We start from the raw sequence: 23256 nt of genomic DNA, 5'->3' as shown, positions 1-23256 counted from the left end.
GCCTATAGAGAGGGACTCAATACATAGTAGACTTTATTAGTGTCGATATTATAACTTTTGTTACAAGTGACTTTTTAAATAAAATTAATATCTGAAACTCATAATTAATTGTTGGCAAGAAAGTAGGCTTAAAATACATAACATAAAGAGACTTACTTTGTTTGCAGGTGACATTTTACAAGATTGTAAGAAAGTTTTTGAAGATGTGCATGATGATTTTTGTAACGTCCAGAATATTTTATTGAAATTTCAGCAGTGGCGAGAAAAGTTTCCTGATTCCTACTACGAAGCCTTCGTTGGTTTCTGCTTACCAAAGCTTTTAAGTCCCCTGATACGAGTTCAGTTGCTTGATTGGAATCCTCTTAAGGTATCAGTGCTTAACATGTGCCTGTGCTGGTCGTGTCTGCTACTAATGTGTCCTGCCCGTCAGGCTGACTATAAAATACCACTTCAGCCTGGCCTGATGGCTTAGCAGGTAGCTACAAGGCGTATGACCTGGGTTCGGATTCTGGAACCCATGTGATTGAAGGAGAGAATTAAATGCTACATGTTGTTCTCTGTCTCTCACCCATGCCATTCCATAGCATACATGCTGGTGTGCATGCAACACACACACATATATTGATTCTAAGGCATAGTAGGACCAAACACTAGTAATTCAAACCTATTTTTCATGCTCTTATAATGTGTGAAAATTTCCCCAGAATGATGTTGTATTAAGTTTGGTAAATTTGACTTAAAAACCTGTTCCAAGGATTATGAAATTGGAAGTGACAAACTGGAAAGAGTTGGTTAGCAGAACACATTGAGGAGAAGGCATGAAAGCGGGGCCGCAGGGGTGAGCAGGAGCTCATGAGAGCACTTTCCTGAGAGTGAGGGGGATGCTGGTTCAGGGTGAGTACACTAGCCGTCAAGCCTGGATTCAGAGCTGAGAATATGAAAGTAATACGAAAAGTGATACATAGGGAATGTAATGTGGAGTTCTAAAAAAATGGTTTATTCCATTTATTTGTGTATGTGGTAAGGTGCATACATGCCGTTGCATGCTTATAGGGTTCAGAGGACTGTGCGGGTGTTTGTTCTGTTATGTGAGTTCCATTGATCCAACTTAGGTCATCAGACTTGTAGCAAGGGCCTTTCCTGCTGCATCATCTCAGGGCCTTGACAGTGGTGTTTTAGGAGTCACTAGGAGTAGCTACCTTGGAAGAATAAAATATAGAAGACTGTTGATGTAACCGAAGTTCAGGGTGAGCCTGGCAAAGGGGGTGCTTAAACTCTGTTACAAAGTAAGAATTAGGAAATACAGAGTAGCCCTAACCCTCCACATGTGAAGACACCCCAGGGTCTGGATCCTGCATGCTAGAAAATGAAGATCTAGAAGGAAAGCTCTCAGCAATCAGCAAGACTCAGAGAGTAAATGTAGCATGTCTCCTCCTCGGTCTTAATCATCTGTCTTCAGGCTTCCATAGGACCACACCACCCTCCCAGGATAGAGCAAGGTCACTTCTAAGGATAGGGAGTTCAGGATATTTCATTCATCTACTCAAAAAGTATCAGCCATCTGCTGTTTGCTAACTGGTTAATTAACTAAACCACATGCATATTAAAATTTATTCTTACAAGAAGTGAAAAGACTGAAGAAAATTTTGTTTGAGTCAGATGAATGAATTTTATCAGTAAATCTCATGACAATTCCAAGTGCCTAGCTCGTACATGTTTTCACTCTGCGCACTGCCATTGCTGGTCTCTGAATGTCCTGGCACACGGTTTTTAGTTATCTTCCTCGATGCTCTGCTATGCCATCCTGCCTTACTGTGGTGGTCTAGTGGTGTATACATAGTGTTAAAACGTGATGATTCTCTTTGAGCCATAGAAAAATTCTAGGGATTTTGGAAAAAGTTAACTTATAAGTTTAAGAATGTATAACTTTATAATCTCATCTTACAGTTGGACTCCATAGGTCTAAACCAGATGCCCTGGTTCATATCCATAACAGAGTTTATGGATGGCAGCATGGAAGATGCAAAGAAGGAAGATGAGTCGGATAAAAAAATTCTGTCTGCTGTCATCAACAAAACAGTTGTTCCTCACCTTACAGGTAATCTTGATTCTGTTATAATCACAAATACACTTTTAGAAGTTTGGAGACACAAGGAAATGCTGTATGCAGTAAAGAGCAATTGATTTCATATGTAATTAGCCTGGTTGGGAAATGCTTATTTGTACAAACGTTGCCCACATTAGTAGTGGTGGCACCACGAAGTCATTTGTCACTATTTGTCAAGAGCAGCACACCATCATATGTGTTACATACATTTCTTTCCCTTTTCTTACATTTCTTTTCCATTTCTTGTTACATTTCATCTGTGCCTGCCATTAGCAGCTAGTAATGCCTTTACTTCTGTCCTTAAAGGCTTCTTTTACTAAAACAGTATTTTTTTTTAATAAAACAGTATTTGACCAGAATCTTTTTATTGTATTCCAGAGAATGAGTTTTGAACTTGGTTAAACTTTGAAGATTATTATTCATTCTGAACAGTGGTTTACCTTTTTAAATCCAAACTTTTTAATCCTAACTCTGTAAACGGAGGCGGAGCTTTTCTTTTGTCCCAACCGCCTGGTCTCAAATAATCACACAACAGCATATATTAATTACAGAATGTTTGGCCTGTAGCTCAGGTTTATTACTACCCCTTAGAGCTTAGATTAACCCATTTTTAATAATCTACGTTTTGCCACATAGCTTTGTGGCTTTACCTGTTGTCTAGTGCATCTTGCTTCCCCAGTAGCTGTCTCACATCTCTCTGTCTCTGCCCTTCCTCCTGTTTTGTTTGAGCCCACCATCCCGTAATAAGATAAATACAGCCCAGACCCTCTAGGGGTTGATTCTGTGTGTTCTGAAGACAGCACTTCCGCTATGGGGCTGGGGAGCAGGAGAACATTAAGAAAGGTTCCATGGTTTTGACTCAGTTGGGAATCTGAAGGAGGCAGCTTAGAGTAGAAGTGATCAGCAGCACTCTGGTAGGCTGTGTTGCTTTGGGTGCCTGTCTCTACATGGAGTATCAGATAGGTTGCTGAGAATAACAGTCAGGAGTTCAGGCAGGAGGTGGCTGTGTTTTGATGACACTTAATCTCACGAAGTGATATGAAATAATAAGGAAGTAAGTGCAAGAAGGAGCGAGAAGGAAACAAATTGAGTCCTCATAGAGGTGACAAGTACCCTGCAAAGACCAGAGAGAAGACCAGGAGGATAGTGTCTCAAAATCCACACAGAGTATTTCCAGGAAGAAAGATGGGGCCCAGTTTTGTTTGCTGACAGTAGCCACAGAAGAATTAGAATAAATCTTTGGAGCTGACTATGCAGGTGTCCTGTTTAACTTGAGAGATGCACTCACCCCTCTGTGGAGAGTTCTGAGACCTGATTGAGAGGATTCCAGAAAGACAAATACAAAGTAGACATCTAGACAGGACTTTGAGGAATTTTGTTTTAAAAGGAGAGACAATGGTGGATAACACTGAAGAGGGTATTAGGGAATATTGGAGTGTTTAAAACTCTTGTTACTCTGTCATGAGGACTAGAGTTCAGATCCCCAGAACCCACATAAAAACCTGGTAGGCATGGTGTCTGGCAAGTAATCCCAAGTGCTTATAACAGGGAGACAGAGGATCCTAAAAGCAAGCTGGGTAGCCAGAATAGCAACCATCAGCATGAAGCTTCTCTCTCTCTCTCTCTCTCTCTCTTTCTCTCTCTCTCTCTCTCTCTCATAGCAACCATCAGCATGAAGCTTCTCTCTCTCTCTCTCTCTCTCTCTCTCTCACACACACACACACACATAATCAAGTATTCACACAAATGTGCATCCATACTCATGAGGGTAGAGAGAAGGAAGTAGAGATCCTTCAACTGAAGTAAGAACCAGGAGAATCAACCAGGTAAGTGAGCAGGCCAGGGCAAGCAATTCCTGGCTGACATTGAGGCTCACTTGAATTTTGGGAGATCAGTTTGGTATACCTTTCTTTAAAACTACATTTCATCTGTAGATTGTAGGCACAGTTAGTGAGAAGTGATTTTATTTAGGGTTATAGATTAACCTGGAGTGTGTAGCAAAACCCAAGGACAAAGAAGTTAGGGTGTATGGAAAGAGGAAGTAGTAATGATTAGAAATTGAGAGCATGTGCAAATCAGAAATGTCGTGATTGGCCGTGGATTTTTAACCTCAGTAAAGAGTGGAACAGGTAGGCTAACGATGAGAAGCATGATCTACTAACTTGTGTAACCACTGACATGTGTTTCAGATTTTGTAGAGTTCATTTGGGATCCCCTGTCAACCTCACAGACAAGAAGTTTAACAGTGCACTGCAGACTGGTGTTTGAACATTCCGCTTCTGAAAATGAAGTTAGTAAGAGCAAACAGGTAATGATTTCTGCTGATTTGGGTTTTAGCTCAATGGTAGATCACTGACCTATTATTCATGGAACCATGAGTTCAATCCCCAATACCACACAAAATAAAATAATTTATACAAGCTCAGATTTTAATATGTGGATATATACCTAGAAAGTGATCTCTCTTTTTAAGCCAGAATAGAAGGTATCTTTTTATTGGTAGTAAGCCAATTTCAATTTTCAATATATGGAGTCTTTCTAAAAATGAGAACAGCATGTCACTATAGAAATGTTGCTGATACATGAAATAAACTCCCATTATCTGTTCATCTTAGTCGTAGTAATTAGAGTTGGATATTTTCATTCAGCCTTTATTTTCAGTTATCCTAGTGAATCTGAGTGTTTACATATATAGTTGTCAGAGGCTTTAGCTACTATTTCATGCAGTAGATGCATATAATATAATATCCTTTAAGTTGAGTTACTGAATTCAGTATTTGTCTCATTTATAATTGTTGGTATACAAACCAAATGAATTATCCAAAATGGGATTACTGTGTCAAAGGAGAGACAAGCCAACAAAGACCCGCATCTACACTTTATGGAAGGCTTGTAGGAATCAGAAAGAAAGGACAGGGCCTGTTGTTTTTTTTTTTTTTTTTTTTAAAAAAACAAACAAAAAACAAGACCTTAGGCAGATAGCTTGGCGGTCTTTGTGGGAAGCTGCCCAAAACCACACTGCTCTTCAAAGTGAGACTGAAGTACAGTGAACGGCTGCACTCCCCAGATTTGCAAACAGTTAAAAAAAAAAAAAAGAAAAAAGAAAAAAGAAAACAAGCAGGGAAACAGTATAGTAAGGATGGAAGGTGTGTAACCCTGACTGGCCTGGAGTCACAGAGATCTGCATATCTTGTGTTAGCATTACAGGATTACAGGCATGTGGCACCATGCTTGGAAGAAAACTGAATGCCTTAGACACAGCTAGGAGGACTACAGATGGGATTCCACTATTGAGTTTTATTGTTTTGTTTTTCTCTTTACTGATTAAATTAATTCTTTGACAGTTTCATGTGTACATACTACACCGTCTACTCTTACCCCAGCTCTCTCATCTCCCTCTGCCTCTGCCATCCTTTCCTCCCACGGCTCCCTTCCTATGTCCACATTCTTTTGTTTTGTTTTGTGACCCTCTGATTCTAACCAGGACTGTGTGTGGCCATGGGTTTGGAACTGTATTGCAGCCTGATAGACTCCAATAACTGTCCCTCCTCCAGAATCCATCAGTAGTTCATCAGGGAGGGATAGGACCCCATGACCTCCCCAATCCATGATTGGCTCTTGACATCCCAGGCTTACACAGACAGACAGCCACTGCTCTCAGATCTCGTGTTTGCCATGGCTGTGCCATTTCCTGAAGATAGCATTTTGTATTTCTTCTCCCTGTCTTCTGCTCATACATTCTTTCCATTCTCTCTTCTTCAGCATTTCTTTTGTACTAAAGGGAGGAGTATAATGTTCTATTTGTGGCTGAGCTCACAGGTCTATTCATTCACCTCCATTTACTACAAAGACAGCTCTTCTGGTTAAGAATGAGTAGCAGTTGTCTGTGGATAACATCAATATTTAAGCTGCAGTTTGATGCCACATCAGTTGGCTAGACCCTAGTAGGGAGGTTGTCCCTAGGGGCTATGATCTCCCCAGCTACTGGTTTTCTAGTATCAGATACTACCATCCTACTTATTGTACAAAGCTGAATACAAGGTCATGAGCTATATTCCAGCAATTCCATTTTAGTGTATATATTTATCTGTATACATTAAGAGACTTCTGCTAGGTATTTTATAGCATCATTAAGCATAATGGACCCCCTGATAGGAAACCATCGAGTGTCTAATAGTAGTAGTCATGCACAAAATGCAGTATAGCAGTGAAAGTGATTCACCGACAACCACATGCACCTTCCAAGTTCCTACAGTGTTGTAACAGTGTTGTGCCTGCAGAACAATTCACACCATTAAAATTTCCTGATTTGGTTACTATATTTCCAATTATGGCTTGCTGATGCTTTCCAAATTTTTAAATAGGATTTACTTAAATCTGTTGCTGAAAGAATTAAGAAGTCAATAGAAGATGATGTTTTTATTCCTCTATATCCTAAGAGGTAAGAGCTCTTAATTTTTATACTGTTGGAAATAGCTTTTCTTTGAGGAAGAATGGGGTCATGTAAGACACAGCCTGATATAGCTCAGGCTGTTCCTGAACTTTCTACAAAGTTGAGAATAATTTTGAATTCCTCAACGTTATGTGTGTACTCCTGTCCTCACCTCCCAAATGCTGGAATTAGAGGCACGTGTCATCCTATCTAGCCTTTAGAAAATACAAACTTGTAGGATGTAATGCAAAAATCACTTTAGTCTTTTCTAGACCTAAAACACTTACTTACTGCTCTAAGATGCAAACCTAGATTTCAGCAAGTATTTCTCTAAATCATGTGCCCCACATATGATACTTAACATTTGGACATTGTGTATTTGAGTGTTTCCTGTGTTTAAATTTACCTTAATCAGGAGGTTGTAACCTAGAGAAGAACACAGGTGCTTAGCTCCACCACTCTGGGTTGTTTGACCTTGGGTCCTTGCTGTCATTATCATGAGTACAAGGCGGGAGAAATCAATAGTACCCCCACAGGACAGCAGGATGATGAAGACAGTGTTCAGAACAGAGCGGTGCCATGTACAGAAGATGCATAGCACAGCCTAGAGCATCTGTTCATCTTTGGAAACATGAGGCTTGATTTATGGTCATATACTTGCCAAGAAAACCTTCTTGGTAGTGATGATTTGTGAACTCTGGCTACCCAATGATACTTCCATGATGGAAGTTTGGAGGGGGAGACTTGGTGATTCCTGGTTTATCTGAGTCAGGAAGAGGTATCTGCAAATAAAAATTATGCCCCAGTAAGTTTTGGTTTTGTGCTGTTTTAGGTAACTAATATATTCAAATTATGCTTGTGGTTTATTCATATTTAAGGCAATTGCTTGAGTCTTTTGGCTAAAATCAAGTATATCTTAAAAATGAGAATGTGTTTTGTTTTTAAGATTTATATATTGTGAACATTTGCCTGTGTGTATATATGTGTACATATGTGTTTAGGTGCCAGAAGAGGTCAGAAGAGAGCATTGGATCCCCGAGCTAGAATTACAGGCAGTTGTGAACCACACAACTGTGGGTGCTAGAAACTGACCCCGGTCCTCTGCAGGAACAGCGAGTGTTCTTAACTGCTGGACTATTTCTCCAGATCCCTAAAATGAGATATATTTACTTTTACCCTGACTTCTGACTGCAGATTTTTGCCATTTATCTTATATATGCTATAACTTTATTTCCCCTCATTCTATATGAGATGAAGTATATTATAAGCAGGTACAAGCAGTTTTGTTCTTTCTCAGTGCACAGTAGGCATGTAGGTTTTGTATAACTGACCAGCATGGGAGTGATAATCTTACCAACAGCGAGGTTATAAACAAATGGGCAGATACACCGTTCTGTGCTCAGGCAGTTATAGCTACAAGACACACTTGCAGAAACTCATTGTTGATTGAGTGTGGATGTGTTTATAATTCTTGGTAGATACCCTGATTAATTTTTCATTTAAGTTGTTTTGTTAAAAATAAACAAAAAGGGACCAGAGAGATCGCTTGGTGATTAAGAGTATAATGCTCTTCCAGAACTGACTGATTCTCAGCATCCAGGTTGGGCAGCTCACAACTGCCTGTAACTCCAACTCCAGTGGCCTCTTCTAGCCTCTGCAGGCAATGCATTCCTGTGCACAGACATACAGATATACACAGAATTCAAAACACAACAAACAACAAAAAGTCCTTTTTTTTTTTTTTGCGGTTTTATTCTGAAAGAATAATAGTCCTTTATATCTTCTCTTTTTGCTTTCCTTCCCCCCTTCCTCATTTGTTTCAAATTAGTTCTGAAGAAGGAAAGATGTCACCACATTCAAAGTTCCAAGAAAGGCAGTTCTGGGGGGCTCTAAAGGTAAGCAGAGTACTGTCTTTAAAATATATCTCTGTTGGGGCTGAAGAGATGGCTCAGTGGTTAAGAGCATTGCCTGCTCTTCCAAAGGTCCTGAGTTCAATTCCCAGCAACCACATGGTGGCTCACAACCATCTGTAATAAGGTCTGGTGCCCTCTTCTGGCCTGCAGGCATACACACAGATAGACTATTGTATACATAACAAATAAATAAATATTAAAATATATATATATATCTGTTAATCTTTGCATCCATACATATGTGTTGAAGTCCACTCTGCAACTACAGTACAGAAGCACCAATAGTTTTGAGACATAGTCTCACTATGTAGTCCTGGCTCTCCTGGTCTTTGCTATGGAGATCAGGCTGCCTTATAGTAGGCCTTCCTGTCTCTGCCTCCTGTGTACTGGCATTAAAGGCATGGGCTACCATGCCCAGCCTTATTCTGTTTTACTTTTTAATATTTCTAAAGGTCCTTTAAAAATGTAAAAGCAGCTTTTGTCTCATGGACCCTACAAAAGAAGCACTGGGTTGAATTTAATCTCGGGCTACTCTTGGTTGAAAAGCTAAAGTTAAAGTCAAGTCAGTGTAGGTAGATATGATAAGGAGATCAGTTCCAGTGATGTTTCAGGTGAAGCATCAGAAGGATGCCACAGCTGACACATGAGGAACACAAGACTTATCATAGCCAAGTGCCTGATGTTGTACTATTCTTAACATGTAGGAGATGCAGGCTTGGGGGAGACCAAAATCTCCTTTGGATGTAGTAAATCACACAGAACTGTGGAGACGTAACACAATACAGGTGGCCTGCAAGTCCCTGTTCCAGGGGTTAGGCTAGAGCTGAGAACTTGACAGCAGTTATGCATAGGCAGTATTTGGCCGTGACTGACAAGTTTTGAAAAGACTGGGATGGGGAATGGAGTGGGGGTGGGGTGTTCAGATGCACCTTATAATGAATTGTGAACCCTTGTGCCTCAAGGAGCTCAAGAATGAAAATGAGTATTAAATGCCATGATAAAGAACTAGGGGGTAATAAATGTCCATTGTGTTTGAGAAATTAGAAGGGCATAAATGTCCTTAGCAGGAGCAGTTTCAGTGCAGTGAGTGAATGTGTGTCCTGGCCAGACCAGGGAAGATGCTTTCCAGGACAGGCAGCAGTGACAATGACAGTGTGAAGTGTGGCATGTTACTAGCCCAGATGTCATTCAGCACTCAGAATACTAGAAGAAGACTAGATTTCTCACAATTCATAGAAACTTGAATTCAGCCCTCCAAATGCAACATGTATTCATTGAAGATCCTATTATGAGGCACTTAACCTGTTACCAGGAGACTCGTAGGTTGTCTTGTTTTACTGTCAGCTACGAGGTTCTTGGCATTGCCAGGCTTCCTAGCAGCACACGTTAATACCAGCACTAGCCTTGGCATTGCATTCTGATCCTGGCAAACTGCACTCTTGGACTTAGTGGCCCCAGACAATAAGAAGATGGGTTATAGTAGGCTACTGATCTGGAGGGGCTGCAGTGGAGTTGCATGAGATATATTGGGATCGGTTACCCTAATAATAGAAGTAGGATGAGCAAATACATGGAGGTGAGGATCGGGTATTTACTTGGGAATGTTCTTAGTTCCAAAGCTGACATTTATAGCAGGGCCGACTAGTGAGAGTGAGGGAGTTAGACCAGTTGTTTATCTACTATTACAGCTTTTAGAGCAGACACACATAATTACTTGGTATTTCTTTTAGCTCTTCCGCAATATTCTTCTTTGGAATGGACTTCTCCCAGATGACACCTTACAAGATCTAGGACTAGGGAAGCTGCTGAATCGCTATCTTATTATTGCTCTTACCCATGCCTTCCCTGGACCAGATGCTGTTAAAAAGTGCAGCCAGGTAAGCTATATAGAGTCAATTCTAATTGTGTCATTAATGTCTATAATTTTCAGTGTGTTGGCTTATATCTCTAATCCCATCACTAGAGAAGCTGAGGTATAAGTATTGCAAGCTCCAGGTCAGCCTGGACTACAAGGTTAGCCCCTCTCTCAAAACAGTAACAGCAGAGATTTAAGTAGTAGGATTGGAGAGATGTCTCAGTGGTTAAGACTGCATTCTGCTCTTAGTTTAGTTCATAGTTCCAACATTGGGCAGCTCATAACACCTGTAACTTCAGCACTGATGGGGAATCCAGTGCCCTCTTCTGGCCTCTTCAGGAACTTGTACATAAACATACGAAGACATGAAATGAATCTTAAAGATTTAATTATTGAAATCTGTATTACACCCAAATAATTAAATTTTGGAGATTGCACATGAGTAAACAAATCAGTTAACAGCAAAACCCAGCAACTACTTTCATATTTAAGAATCAGTATTCTGGTTTGAAACAACAGTGGGGGAAAGTATTTATTAATGATGCCAGGAGCCAAGTACGGTTTGCACACTCTGAACCTCAGTACTTCAGGGGCTCAGGCAGGAAGATCACCTGTTGATTTCTTATCTTGAATGTTTGTGTATGTGGAATTATAAGCATTGCTAAACAATGCACAGAGCAGATTCCATCTGCTTTTAAGCTTTTAGCAATGAAGAATTTTTTTTAATCAAGTGACTTTTTTCCATTTCAGTCATCTTGTATATATGGATATTTTGCCTACTTATATGTTTGTACTGTGTGAATGCAGTACCTGAGGTCAAAAGGGGACATGAAATCTCTTGGAACTGGAGTTACAGATGGTTGGGAGCTATCATGTGGGCTACAGGAATCAAACCTGGGTCCTCTGGAAGAACAGCCAGTGCTGCTACCCACTGAGCCCTCTCTCAAGCCGCATCACCTTTGACACAGGAAAGGGAAATCTTAAACTGTTTGCTCTTGTGCTTTAAGCCTGCCATGTGTCTTGACAGATAGCTGCCTGTCTACCAGAGAAATGGTTTGAGAACTCTGCTATGAGGACATCAATTCCCCAACTAGAAAACTTCATTCAGTTTTTGTTGCGGTCTGCACGTAAATTACCCACAAGTGAATTCAGGTAATGCTCATTTAATCTTTCACCTCCAAAGCATAGTTCAAGGATTTTGAATGCTTTCAGCAATTTTAAGGAAGATTTGTACTTTTACTATAATTTTTAACATCTGGATTTACAGATGTAACTAGGCTGGCACAGTGTTTGCCTAACAGCACAAAGCCCTGGGTTCAATCCAAGAATTCTTAAGCCAGGCATTGTGGCACATGCCTAGAATCTTCTGTAGTATTGATGAAGTCTTGGTGTGACTGCTCCACCAGCTAGCAGTATCCTGGTTGTAGAAGCTAACAAACAGCACAGCACTGTGGAGGCCCTGATGGCAGGCTTGCTCTGTGTTCTGCTTTTTATTTCCAGTCAAATTCAAATTTTCCAGGATACTCTATTTGGGCTTTGCAATTACAATCATGAGGTGTATGAAGCTGGGGCCAGTCTAAGAAATCCATCATTGGGCTGTTTTGTCTGTGCCGGTACTACAGTATGCTCATTGCTCATGCAAATAGATGATACGGGCTGCCACCGACATGCTGTAATGCACATGTGTATATGTGGCGAATACAGAAGTGATTAGTCAGCGTCGAGTATGGTGTAATGTGCACAGCTTTAGTGCTGTGCTTTTATGGAGCTGTCAGCACACGTTTGTTCACACCAGCAGCACAGCATGTAACATGTTTCTGTGTGGTATGATAGCTAGTATCAATGTGCTTTAGGGATTAACCAGCACTTCACCCAGTGATGTAACAGACTTTAGATAGTGACTTAGGTGGAGCTCCTGTTTCAGGTACACTGATAGGTCCAGAGTCCACTGTGACTCCCTTCACGTTACAGCACTTTTTCTTCTAAATTTATCTCTTTCATTCATTTTATTTCATCTTATGTTTTGTCCTAAGGATCAAGCTTAGGCCCACTGCACTAAAGACTTTCTACCACTCATACACCTGTAAGCTCTACTGCATTAGCGGGGAGTCAACGCTTTTTGGTTTTGCTTTTCAGGAATGAAGTCAATGAAATAATTCTTATCCTGATGAAGGTAAAAGCTTTGAGTCAAGCCGAATCCCTTATAGAGGAATATCACCTGGAGCCCCCCACACCCCCAGTTACAGGCGTTTGAGTGCACTGTGGGAGGTGTTGAGAGTCATTGATGAAAGTGCTCAGTTCTACTCCTGGAGGCCGTCCTTCCTGGTGCTGTGTGACCGAGGGCACTACCTGCACAGCAGCAGCTGTTCTTCCTCAGGCTGAGAAGGAGTTGAAATTGGATACACAGAAGCATGTCCAGAGTTAAACCCATCATCAGCTTTGGCATCCCCTTTGGGGGGGGGGCGTTCTCTGTTGCTTTGGAACCTGTCCTGGAACTAGCTCTTGTAGACCAGGCTGGCCCTGAACTCAGAGATCCACCTGCCTTTGCCTCCTGGGTGCTGGGATTAAAGGTGTGTGCCACCACTGCCCAGCCAGCTTTTAAAACTCCCACTGTTTACAAATCAACTAATGAGGAAATCTTAGAATGAACTGCTTAATTATGAGATGGTTAACACATTTTTATAACAAATTGTCCTTCCAAAATCTGTACTAGTTGATTGTATGAACTCAGTGCTAGTGAGTCTCCAGATTTTTAATTCGTTGTTAATTTGTTAGGAAAAAAATCTTTTTAAAAAAGGTTTATTTTTATATGTGTGGTTATGTATACACCTGGGTGACTTTATGTGCACCACTTCCATGCAGAGACCTGGAAGGGCCAGAGGGCATCAGATTCCCTAGAACTAGGGGTCCAGGAGATTGTGGCCCACCTGATACAGATGCTAGGAGTCAAACCCAGGCCCTCAGGAAGAGATCTTAACCACTAAGTTGTTCCTCCAGCCCCTGTTAAAGAAGGAAGACATATTGGTTTGGGTCATCTGTAATTTTTTGTGAACTATATCCATCTTTTTCTAGAGACTTATTATACTTCCATATTAAAAATAATATTGATCTTTTGCCTGTCCTCTGGCAAATAATTTATCAGAAAACTTAACATTTTTCTTTGAATTTTAAGGGTTTGTTTTTTTGATAATGAAGTTATCACTTGGTAGCAAGTTGGGCTTTTTTGTTTTGTTATCATTCACGGTAGAATTTAAAAGGCCACTGCAATTTTAAATACAAAAATGTAAAGTATTTGTCTTATTAAGGAAGTCTAAGGCAAGGTAGTTAAGAAATTAGGAATTTTTTGCAAAATCATTTTATTCATGTTAAGTCTGTTAAGCTACTCAGTGATGACCCTGTGTATAAATCATTGCCCTAAAGGTAGTTGGAAAATGTTGGTTATATTGTAAGATGTGACTCTGGCCCACATTTACACACTTAGAAGTCCTACTTTCAAGACTGCATGTAATGTGAACAGCTGACATGCTATCGCTGTAGCAGTGAAAGCTTGTGGTTCTCTACGTGAAGATGTTAAAACTGTTATACAGACCGCACAAACAGAATCCCACATAGACAGCCCAAACACTGCTGAATCCTCAGTTCATGTTAATGTCGTTTTAGACAGCTGCTCATTACAAAAGCACATGTATATGTGTACAGAAAGTTTTGTATATAAATGGCAAAGACTTTATTACATTAAATTTCCACGGTTTTGTTTTTGTTGTTATTGTCATTTTTTTCGAGACAGGGTTTCTCTGTAGCTTTTGGTTCCTGTCCTGGAACTAGCTCTTGTAGACCAGGCTGGCCTCAAACTCAGAGATCCACCTGCCTTTGCCTCCTGAGACCTAGGATTAAAGGCGTGCACCACCACTGCCCGGCTTGAATTTTCTAGTTTTTTACACTTTTGGAAGCTGTTCTCTGATTTTGGATTTTTAAGAGATAGACGTGGGTAGATATACTCTCATTGGTCTAACCTGGGCAGACACTCTGGAAACGCTGGAATTGAAACATGCTGTGAAGCCAGTCCGGCCATCACTGTGGAATGGATGCACTGGCACAGCAGGGCAGACACTCATTCAGCTCACAGACTCCTAGCCAGCTGGGGCTACAGGAGACCCTGACACACCTTTCATTCTTTATCTCAGCTGGTCCCGTTCTATTCTCTCTGGAGGCTGGGTCTCATTCTGAGGTGTGACACTGATCTTGGGACCCTTCTGCCTCCCAAGACCTCGGATTGCAGGCCGTGTCACCACACCTGGCAAGAAAAACTCTAAAAGGGCCTAACTGGGGAGAGAGACCATGTTCATGAATTAGAAAACTAACTTGGGGTAGATTTTATTCTTACACTGACTCATAAATGTAATGTCAGCACTGAAACAGGGTAAGGGAAATAAACATGCAGGTGTACAACCTAGGGCTGGTATACTCAACAGAGAACCCCCAGCCCAGTACTGACAGAACCAGCTGAGTGAGCCTTAGTTCCACCTCATTTTTCTACTCACCCACAACACACAAACAGACAAGTCACAGATCTAACTGGAAATCCTAAAACAGAGACTCGGGAAAATCAGAGATGTGACTCAGGCAGAGACGGGAGAAGCTCAGCAGAGTTCGGGTCCCAGCACCCATAGTCACACATACATACACTTAAGGAAGGAAGAGGTACTGGGTATCTAAACTCCAAATTACAGTTCCAGAAAGATGAGGAGAGAAAAGCAACAACTGCCAAGTTTCCCTGAACATGAGTCACTATTGAAAGGTTAACCCCAAAATGTGGATACAAATATACCAGCACCAAGGCACAATGCTATCATTTCATTACCATGAAGACTTAAAACTACACACTTTGAAGTCATAAGGAGCAGAAGCCAGAATGACTGTGTTTCTCAACACAGCACTAAAGCGCTAATACCAGAATTGTAACAAGGAAACAAGGAAGCGGGTTGACAGTACAGGTCAGATTGTCTGTTTTAGGAGTAAAAATGGCCACATGAGGGAAAGGACTCAAGAACACGAGAGCACACAACGTATGCCATGGAGGTCAGTGCACATCTTCTCTGAAGGTAGTAGTTATGCTCCATGTACAGGAATAGCCAGGAAGACGAAACAAGGACTGCAGAAAGTGCTCACCGTAAAAGCCACCCTGAGAGGCTCCAGAAGGCAGGTCTGGGCATTGAGAGACTCACTGATGGAGGCACCAAGATCCAGGCTAGCTCTTGTGATGTTACAGGTGGACTAGCCTTTACTCTGATGCATTCCAGCTTCCCAACCCATGATGGATTACCAAGTACACTCCTGTCCCCACAGAGTTTTGACCCCCTAGGGCTTGACTCATGCAGAAAGTAAGAAAAATACACTCTCTGACCACCTTCCTGCTGGACACTTACCACCCAGTCCACACTGTGGCCTCCCAGGTGCTCTGGGGTGTCTTCTGTTGAGCAGAATTCACTTATACTTGACCTATGGAATTCTCACAAGTGGTTTTTGTAAACTCTGAGGGGGAAATGAAACCAGATGACAACTCAGACTGCACATTCTCCTTGAAACTTCCACAAACAGCCCCCTTTTCTACCTGCTAATGAGCCTGTCAACAAGGCATTTAATATTCTGTGTAGGGCTGGAGAGATGGCTAGTGATTGAGAGTTCAGTTTGCCAGCACCCATGTCAGGTGGGTCATAGCAGCTGCAACTCCAGTTCCTGAGAATCTGATTCCTTCTGGTCTCTAGACACCCATGTACATACAATACAGACCGGGGTGCTGGGAACTGAACTTGGGTCCTCTGCAAGAGCAAGTGTTCTTACTGATCCACCTCTACAGTTCCCATTACACTTAACTCCCATACTGTTGTGTCTTTATGATTATTTCCCAATTTACTTCCCTTGCTCACATCCCAGTATGTCTCATTTTGGTGACGCTGACTCCACTGGCCCCAGAAAGGGAAGGAATGTTGGGTAATTTCTCATTGTAGTGCCATAAACTGATGTGCAGACTTTATGCTAGGTACTGATAAGGTGAGGAGTGCTCTTTCATTTAATAGCTAAGTTCTTACAAAGCACACAGTGGCTTTCAAACCAAATCCTGAGCTAATACACCTGCAATTAACTAAAGGCATCCTCAGAACAAGGGCTTAAAAGAAAAATATATTTTTACGTGTGTGTACAAGTTGGGTCCACACATGCCAGGGTATGCATGTAGAAGGCAAAGGGCAACTTTCAGAAATCAGTTCTCTCCTTCCACCCTGGGCTCCAGAACTGAACTCGGGTCATCAGGCCTGAGCAGCCACCTCACCATTCCCAAGATCAAGACTTCTTTGATGCTTCTATTTCTTCCCATAATGCAGCTTCGATTTTTGAAGTGTCATATTCTCTCATCATATCAAACTCAAGCCATGGCTGGCTCCACTTCTGGGCTTCTTTCATTTGCTCCTCAGTTAAAGCAAGATCAAATCTGATCCCTTTAATGTTGAAGTATGGACGTTCCCAGCGTTTGGACCACGGCTTTGGCTTCATTTTAACTTGGAGCTAAGGCAAACAAAAATAGAATTTGGGCTAGTGTGATGCACACAAATTTTTTGCAGGGTGCTTCTTCAAAATGGCACCTAAGCACATGTGCACAGTCCTACCTTGTTAACAGGCACTTCCCGGCAGGACTCGTGTGGGACCGGCTTCATGTTAACATCAAAGGTGCTGAACTCGGGGAGGGCATCCCGTAAATACAGCAGGCTGTCGTCCAGCCGCTTCTCCAACTTCACCACCTGGATCTCGTGGATTCGAGGATTATACAATTCAAAGCAAAGCTCCACACCTAAAAAGGGAACATGCTTACCACCTAAGTCCAGACTCCTGCAATACTTCATAGTACAGTCATGTACCATGAAGCTAGCAAGTGGGACATGGAACGAACACATAAAATTTCTAAACTGAAGATTACTAAAGCAAAACAAACCAAATCCCATTTAAATTAAAAAGTGAAAATTGAATGATGTCGTGTAAGTCTCAGATTGGCCTACAGGTACATCTGTGGATCACTGTCTTGATGGCCAGTTGATGCATGAGAGCCTAGTCCCCTATGGGAGCTATCATCCCTGGACAGGTGGTCCTAGGCTAGATGAAGAGTTGGGGAACCATGAGCTTAGGAGTGGGCCAGCGAATGGCATTCTTCTATGGTTCTGTCTCAGTTCCACTGGAGGCAGTGACCTGAACGTGTAAGCTGAAATAAACTCTCTCCCCCTAAGTATTTTTGGACAGGAGCGTATTATGGCAGCAACAGAGGCTAAACTAGAACACTAGGCACTGTTTTGAGTGTGACCCCTGCAAAACTCATCCTGAAGGGATCCTCTCGCAGTAGCAGTTCTCTGACAACTTCACGCCTGAGAACCCTGAGGTGCACTGGGAAGAGTAAACACTCTTGTGTGCCATTTCAATTCTTGATCTTTCTAGAACTTCACTATTTGTTCCTCTACTGTGCTAGTCATGGCATGTATGATTGCTTCTGACTCCAGAGTGCAGTGCTGACTACAGCAGCTGTGTCATGACATAAGCAAATTCCTAAGGACGCCATCCTCTCTGTCCCAGAGGACTCTGGGAAAAGGGGGATCCTGCTAAATGTGAAGACTCACATCCCTAATCCTGTAATCTCAATGCTCAGAGGGCAAGAGCAAAACCCTGGCCACTCGTAGCCTACATGGCAAGACCCTGTCTCAAACACACTACTAATAAAGCAAAAGGAACCTTCCCTCACTGCCTCATTCACTGTCTCTACTCTTGAAGATGCCATGTTTATACAGGCAGGGTCTCACTATGTAGTTCAAGCTGGTTTTGAACTAAAAGATATCCTTCTGTCTCAGCATATTCCTTGTGCTACAATAACAGACATATGTGACCATGCCCAGCCCAGAAAGTCTAGTCCTAATGGGTGTTGTCCATATAATAAAAATAAGCTTTCAAAAGAAAGTGGACCCTCCAACGGTCCATTAAACAGTAACACAAATCTCTATCCACTGCAAAGCACATGTTATCTCTTGGGGAAAACCCACTTTCACAGTCTAGAAGCACAAGAAGAAATATACCTTGTCCTTCAATGGTGTTTCTAAGGGTGAAAGTAGCCCCAAGTCCTTTTCCCGACCGCTGGATGCAAATCCCCAGGAACTGGCTGGTTTTTCCACTGGCATATGGGTCGGCTGTAGTGACACGCAGTATGCTTCCTACAAGGTCAGAAGAGAAGCAAGCTCAGGCATGAGATGCAGGAATGAACACATAAGGTCTACAACTTAGTATGTTAGAAATAACTAATGGCAAAACCTGGAGAATAATCTTTATGCAAAGAGAACTATCCCCCACACCTGCTGACGGACACCGGACCTCACTCACCGACATAGAACTCTGGGATGTTAAGCACCTTTCTCCTGTCGAGCATATCTTTTCTTTCTAGCTGAAATTTCAGAGGGTTTGTTCTGCCCCTTGGAGGAATGAATTCAGGACTCAGGAACCTATAAAGAAAGGCATTTTAAAAATAAAAAGGTAATTTGGGCCAATATAAAGGGGTGGGGAAACTGGTTTACAAAGAAATGAAAGGGTATAATATTGATGTATTCCATTTAAATAAGGAATCATGTTATTTCTAAAACTGAACTGTCAGCATTCCCGAGTACCCACCAGGCATTTTGTTTAAAAGCTTATAAAACATCTAGACCCCCACAGTCTGGACCTTAATTGTCCAAGAAGACACATTTGCTAAGAGCTTAGATGCCAGCCTGTATAGTCACTGGGGGTTAGAAAGCTTTAAGAATTGCACTCGGGAAGCAGAGGCAGGTGTATCTCTGTGAGTTCGAGGCCAGCCCATTCTACAGAGTGAGTTCCAGGACAGGCTCCAAAGCTACACAGAGAAACTGTCTCAAGCAAAACAAACAAACAACAACAACAACAAAATTACAACCCAGTAGAGAAAACATGTCATGTAGTCGGACGTTTCTGTCCCATCTGCCTGCTCCCAAATAACCACAGAGACTTGCTATTAATTATAAGTGCTTGGCCGATAGCTTAGCCTTGTTTTTAGCTAGGTCTTATAACCTAAATTAACTCGCTTTTATTAATCTATGTGCTGCCCCGAGGCTTATTTATCTCATGTATGTACTCCCATCCTGCTCGCTCTGCATCTCATGGTGTCTCCGAGACACCGCCCTTCTTTCTAGCATTCAACCTGCCCCGAAAATCCCGCCCAGTCATCAGCCAGTCGGCTCTTTGTTAACCAATGAGAGCAATACATATTTACAGTGAACAACAGGACTATGCCACAGCAATGTCACTGGGCATGTACCCTGAAGGCAAGAATGAGACCCAGCCCCTTTCTGTTTCTTCTTTTGCTTTACCTCAACTGACACTTCCTGCCATGCCATACTGTGTCACTGCAGGGCCAAAGTAACAGGGCCAGGACCACGCAAAGTTAACAGTTAAAACTGTTGCAACCCTGAGCCAAAGTAAATAGTTCCCTTTAGGATGATTAACTCGTACCATAAATTAATCTTCATAGAAATTAGGTAACTTTGCTGTCATCTATATATTTAAAAAACAACAACAACAACCTGAAGCTTACGGACAACGAATCACTGACACGTTACTACTGCTGTTGTTATAATTCTGTCACACTTTAGTGTAAACACTGTGTTCCTCTAAGGCTGCAGAGCCTTGCCGACAGGTCTCCCGCTGAGCTGTAAGTATGGAGAAAAAATATTAAAATCACCAACTGTAAACCTCCCACCAAGCACGGTGGTGCTCACCTTGATCCAAACTCTCAGTAGGCAGCAGCAAGCAGATCTCTGTAAGCTCACGGCTAGCCTGTCTACACAGGGAGACAAAACCTACATATATATATTGTGTACTGGGAGTGGGGTGCAGACCATAGCATCCACGTAGGGGTGCAAGGACGAATTTTGGAGTCGGGTCTTTCCTTCTACTGTGTGTTCTAGGGATGGACCTGAGTGGACAGGCTTGCGCAGGAGACACCTTTACCACTGTTGGGCCATACTGTTACCTTTTGAAAACTGACTTCTTTTTTAATGTCTATGAGTGTTTGCCTGCATGTATGTATATGCATCACATACATGGCCTGGTTCCCTCAGAGACCACAAAGAAGGTGCTGGATCCACAAGAGCTGGAATTGCAGATGGTTGTGAGCCACTCTGAGGGTCCTCTGGAAGAGCCTCAAGCGTTCTTAACGGCTAGCCATCTCGCCAGCTTTTGAAAGATTATTTTCCCACCTCAATGAGATAATGTGGTCATAGAAAAATATTTTTTTTTCTAAATCATTAGCTTTCCTAAGTCCAAGCAGATTTCAATTCACAACTACAGGATATTTAAAATATTTAAGCCCAGGGACAAGCTACTCCTCCCCTTTTACGGAGCCTATAATCGCACCAAGTTTTTCCCACGAAAAGTCAGGTTTGTTTTGGTTGTGAGTGTTCTGAAACAAGATCTAGCTATGCAAACCTAGGTGGCTCAGAAATCCACCGCGTTAGTCAACAGACTACCCAGGAGGAAAGCTTTGGGGACGTCAGATCAATTCAAATACGTTCACAGGTGCTGCTAAGATGAAAAGTTTAGAACACATAAAACTGAGGAATGGGAGTCCAAGCCTGCGTCCTTTCAGGATCTAGATGGGGCAGACCCGGAACTCGAGTATGTGCAGCCCAGCTACAAGGTAAACAGGTATCCAACCGTGCAAACACCCAGGCAGCTCCGGGAGCTGCAGACGCCCGCGCATGCGCACGCCCTCTAGGCCGCGGCCGCCTCACCTTCTCTGCTCCTCCGGGGCTTGGCGCCGGTCCACCATAACAGGTTTCGGAGGTGGCTTGAACCCACTGGGCTTGGAAGATCCGGTGCTCTGAAGCCGGCTTGGTCCCGTGCGGACACAGAAGACATCAGACGCGACTGTAGCGAGCCGCGGCCTGGCCGTTCGGAAGCTCCGGGCCAGGTTCAGGGACACCCTACAGCCTTCTGCCATGGGGGCCGCCATGTCTACACATGCAATGCAGGACTACAGCTCCCAGAAGTCAGTGCGACGAGGTATGGCCAGACGGTGGCCCCTATGGGTCCGATCTGCTTTCCTGTGAATCACCGCTAGTTTGAGGACACTGTGTGGCCAAAAGTATATAATGTCCTCTTCTCCATAATTTACAAAGTTACACTCCCCCTAAGGGCAGGCAGATTTGTACTTTGCCTAGATACTGTGGCCTCATTTGCACTGTGAGTGAGTGTGGAATGTGTGTTTGTGTATGTTCGTGAATGTGAGTGTGATTGTTGGGGACCATGGAGGCCAGTTCCCTGGAGCAGGAGTTACAGGCAGTAACAAGGTACCCCGCATGGGTGCTGAGAACCTGGGTCCTCTAAAGCATCAGTAAATGTTCCTAACAGCTGGAACGCCGCTCCAGTCTCGTTTCCACTTGTTATTTGCCTGTGCCTGTATGCAAAAACACAACTGTCTCCTCAAAGGGAATAAGAGATAGTTTATTCTGGAGCCAAGTATTAGTGACCATGGCTTAGGAACACAGATTTAAGTCCCATGAATCCATGTTCTGATGAGGTAACAATTTCATGAAGTTTTCATAATATCAGAACAAAGAAAGCCATAAAACACTCCTTAAATACATTGGTGGGTCTATCAATTTAGGTGCACTGTAACAAAGTGGAGAAGTCTCCGCTGTGGGCCTCAGATGCTGACTGTCGGCATTCTTAGCCTTTGTGTTGATGGAACTGAGCAGTCTCTAAATAAATTCACCTAACAGTCACAAGGCTGTTGGTTCACAAAGGGTTGGTAATAAATGACCATGTGAGGGACTAAGGCACTTTGGCTCTGGATCTGCACCATCCTGGTGTCTCCAGTTCTGATCATACAGTCTGCCTTGTAGAATGCTGCTTGGATATCTGCTTCACCTCTTGTATAATTATTATATTAGTATTTAGTTCCTCTATTATGCATTCCGTGGGGAAGGATGAGTATCTTCTTTTGCTTGCATTCTGGCTTGCTACCCAGCACCACCTGGCTCTCATTAACTCCAAACAGAATAATAGGTGCTGGCTGGTTTTGTCAACTTGGCACAAGCTAGAGTCATCTGAGAGGAGGGAACCTCAATTGAGAAAATGCCTCCGTAATATAGGTCTGTAGGCAAGCCTGTGTAGTAGGGAGCTGCGGGCCTCTTCCCACAGCCCGGCTCATGGCTGCCTAGCTAGCTTATGCCCCGAAATAACAACACACGCATTGTATTCTTTTAAACACTGCTTGGCCCATTTCTATTCATGTGTGTAGCACCCCAAGGTGTGCTTACCGGGAAGATTCTAGCCTACGTCCATCCTGGGTCAGAGCTTTATTGCGTCTGCTGGGGAGAAGGGAGCATGGCGTCTGCTCCAGAGAGCAGAGCTGTCGAGTCTGAGCTCACTTCCTCTTCCTCCCAGCATTCTGTTCTGTTTACTCCACCCACCTATGTTTTAACCTATGAGGGCCAAGCAGTTTCTTTATTACTTAACCAATGAAATCAACAGATTGATATATGACACTCCCACATCTAGCCTGTGGGGGCATTTTCTTAATTAGTGATTCATGTGGGAGGACCCAGCCTATTGTGGGTAATGCCATCCCTGGGCACCATCACTCTCACACACATATAGACCATTACAAAGAAAATAAAACCCAGCACTTTAAATGCCCAACGTCTCTTCACTGAGCTCCTCTAAAGGTCCTCTGTGACCAGGGCTCTCTCCATCACCACAGCCCATCATCTCTCCATTCCCTTTAACACCCACATCCTGGTTACATCAGCTGCATGGTCTCCGTGTAACTTCCCTGGGCTATCAGTTCCACACAGTCTGGTGACAAGGGTGGGAAGAACTGCTTCTATCCTTGCATGTATAGTTTGTG

At 42.7% G+C, this 23256-nt stretch overlaps 2 protein-coding genes across 4 annotated transcripts in view; one reads left to right on the top strand and one right to left on the bottom strand.

Moving 5' to 3' along the window:
* Gcfc2 (GC-rich sequence DNA-binding factor 2) overlaps positions 1-14061 on the top strand; it is a 41328-nt gene extending 27267 nt beyond the window's left edge. For 2 of the 3 annotated variants that reach the window (XM_057764710.1, XM_057764705.1), the window contains exons 10-17: positions 168-367; positions 1948-2098; positions 4297-4415; positions 6472-6548; positions 8368-8434; positions 10183-10329; positions 11335-11459; positions 12444-14061. In XM_057764710.1, coding sequence (XP_057620693.1) covers positions 168-367; positions 1948-2098; positions 4297-4415; positions 6472-6548; positions 8368-8434; positions 10183-10329; positions 11335-11459; positions 12444-12561 — 1004 coding nt within the window. In that variant the 3' untranslated portion in view covers positions 12562-14061. The remainder of the gene's footprint in view (positions 1-167; positions 368-1947; positions 2099-4296; positions 4416-6471; positions 6549-8367; positions 8435-10182; positions 10330-11334; positions 11460-12443) is intronic. The other variant, XM_057764717.1, reaches the window with a different exon arrangement.
* Positions 14062-16467: 2406 nt separating this feature from the next.
* Mrpl19 (mitochondrial ribosomal protein L19) lies at positions 16468-21362 on the bottom strand. The gene is made up of 5 exons (XM_057764726.1): positions 21137-21362; positions 18717-18835; positions 18416-18550; positions 16970-17151; positions 16468-16868 (listed from the first exon to the last, which is right to left on the bottom strand). Exons 1-5 carry the CDS (start codon positions 21355-21357, stop codon positions 16647-16649), a joined length of 879 nt encoding a protein of 292 aa, XP_057620709.1. The 5' UTR covers positions 21358-21362; the 3' UTR covers positions 16468-16646.
* Between the last annotated feature and the right edge of the window lie 1894 nt (positions 21363-23256).

Source organism: Chionomys nivalis, chromosome 1 (assembly GCF_950005125.1).
Source record: "Chionomys nivalis chromosome 1, mChiNiv1.1, whole genome shotgun sequence".
In the NCBI taxonomy this organism is placed as follows: Eukaryota; Metazoa; Chordata; class Mammalia; order Rodentia; family Cricetidae; genus Chionomys; species Chionomys nivalis.
Note: the sequence above shows the minus strand (reverse complement) of the source record. Positions and strands in the feature narration are given on the sequence as shown.

Bases quoted from the DNA above. Each gene is read 5' to 3' on its own strand.
- Mrpl19 (XM_057764726.1), bottom strand. From the start codon at position 21,357: ATGGCGGCCCCCATGGCAGAAGGCTGTAGGGTGTCCCTGAACCTGGCC. The intron at 18,551-18,716 runs GTGAGTGAGGTC...CTGACCTTGTAG, and splicing joins CATCCCAGAGTTCTATGTCG to GAAGCATACTGCGTGTCACT. The intron at 17,152-18,415 runs GTATATTTCTTC...TTCCCTTTTTAG, and splicing joins AAACACCATTGAAGGACAAG to GTGTGGAGCTTTGCTTTGAA.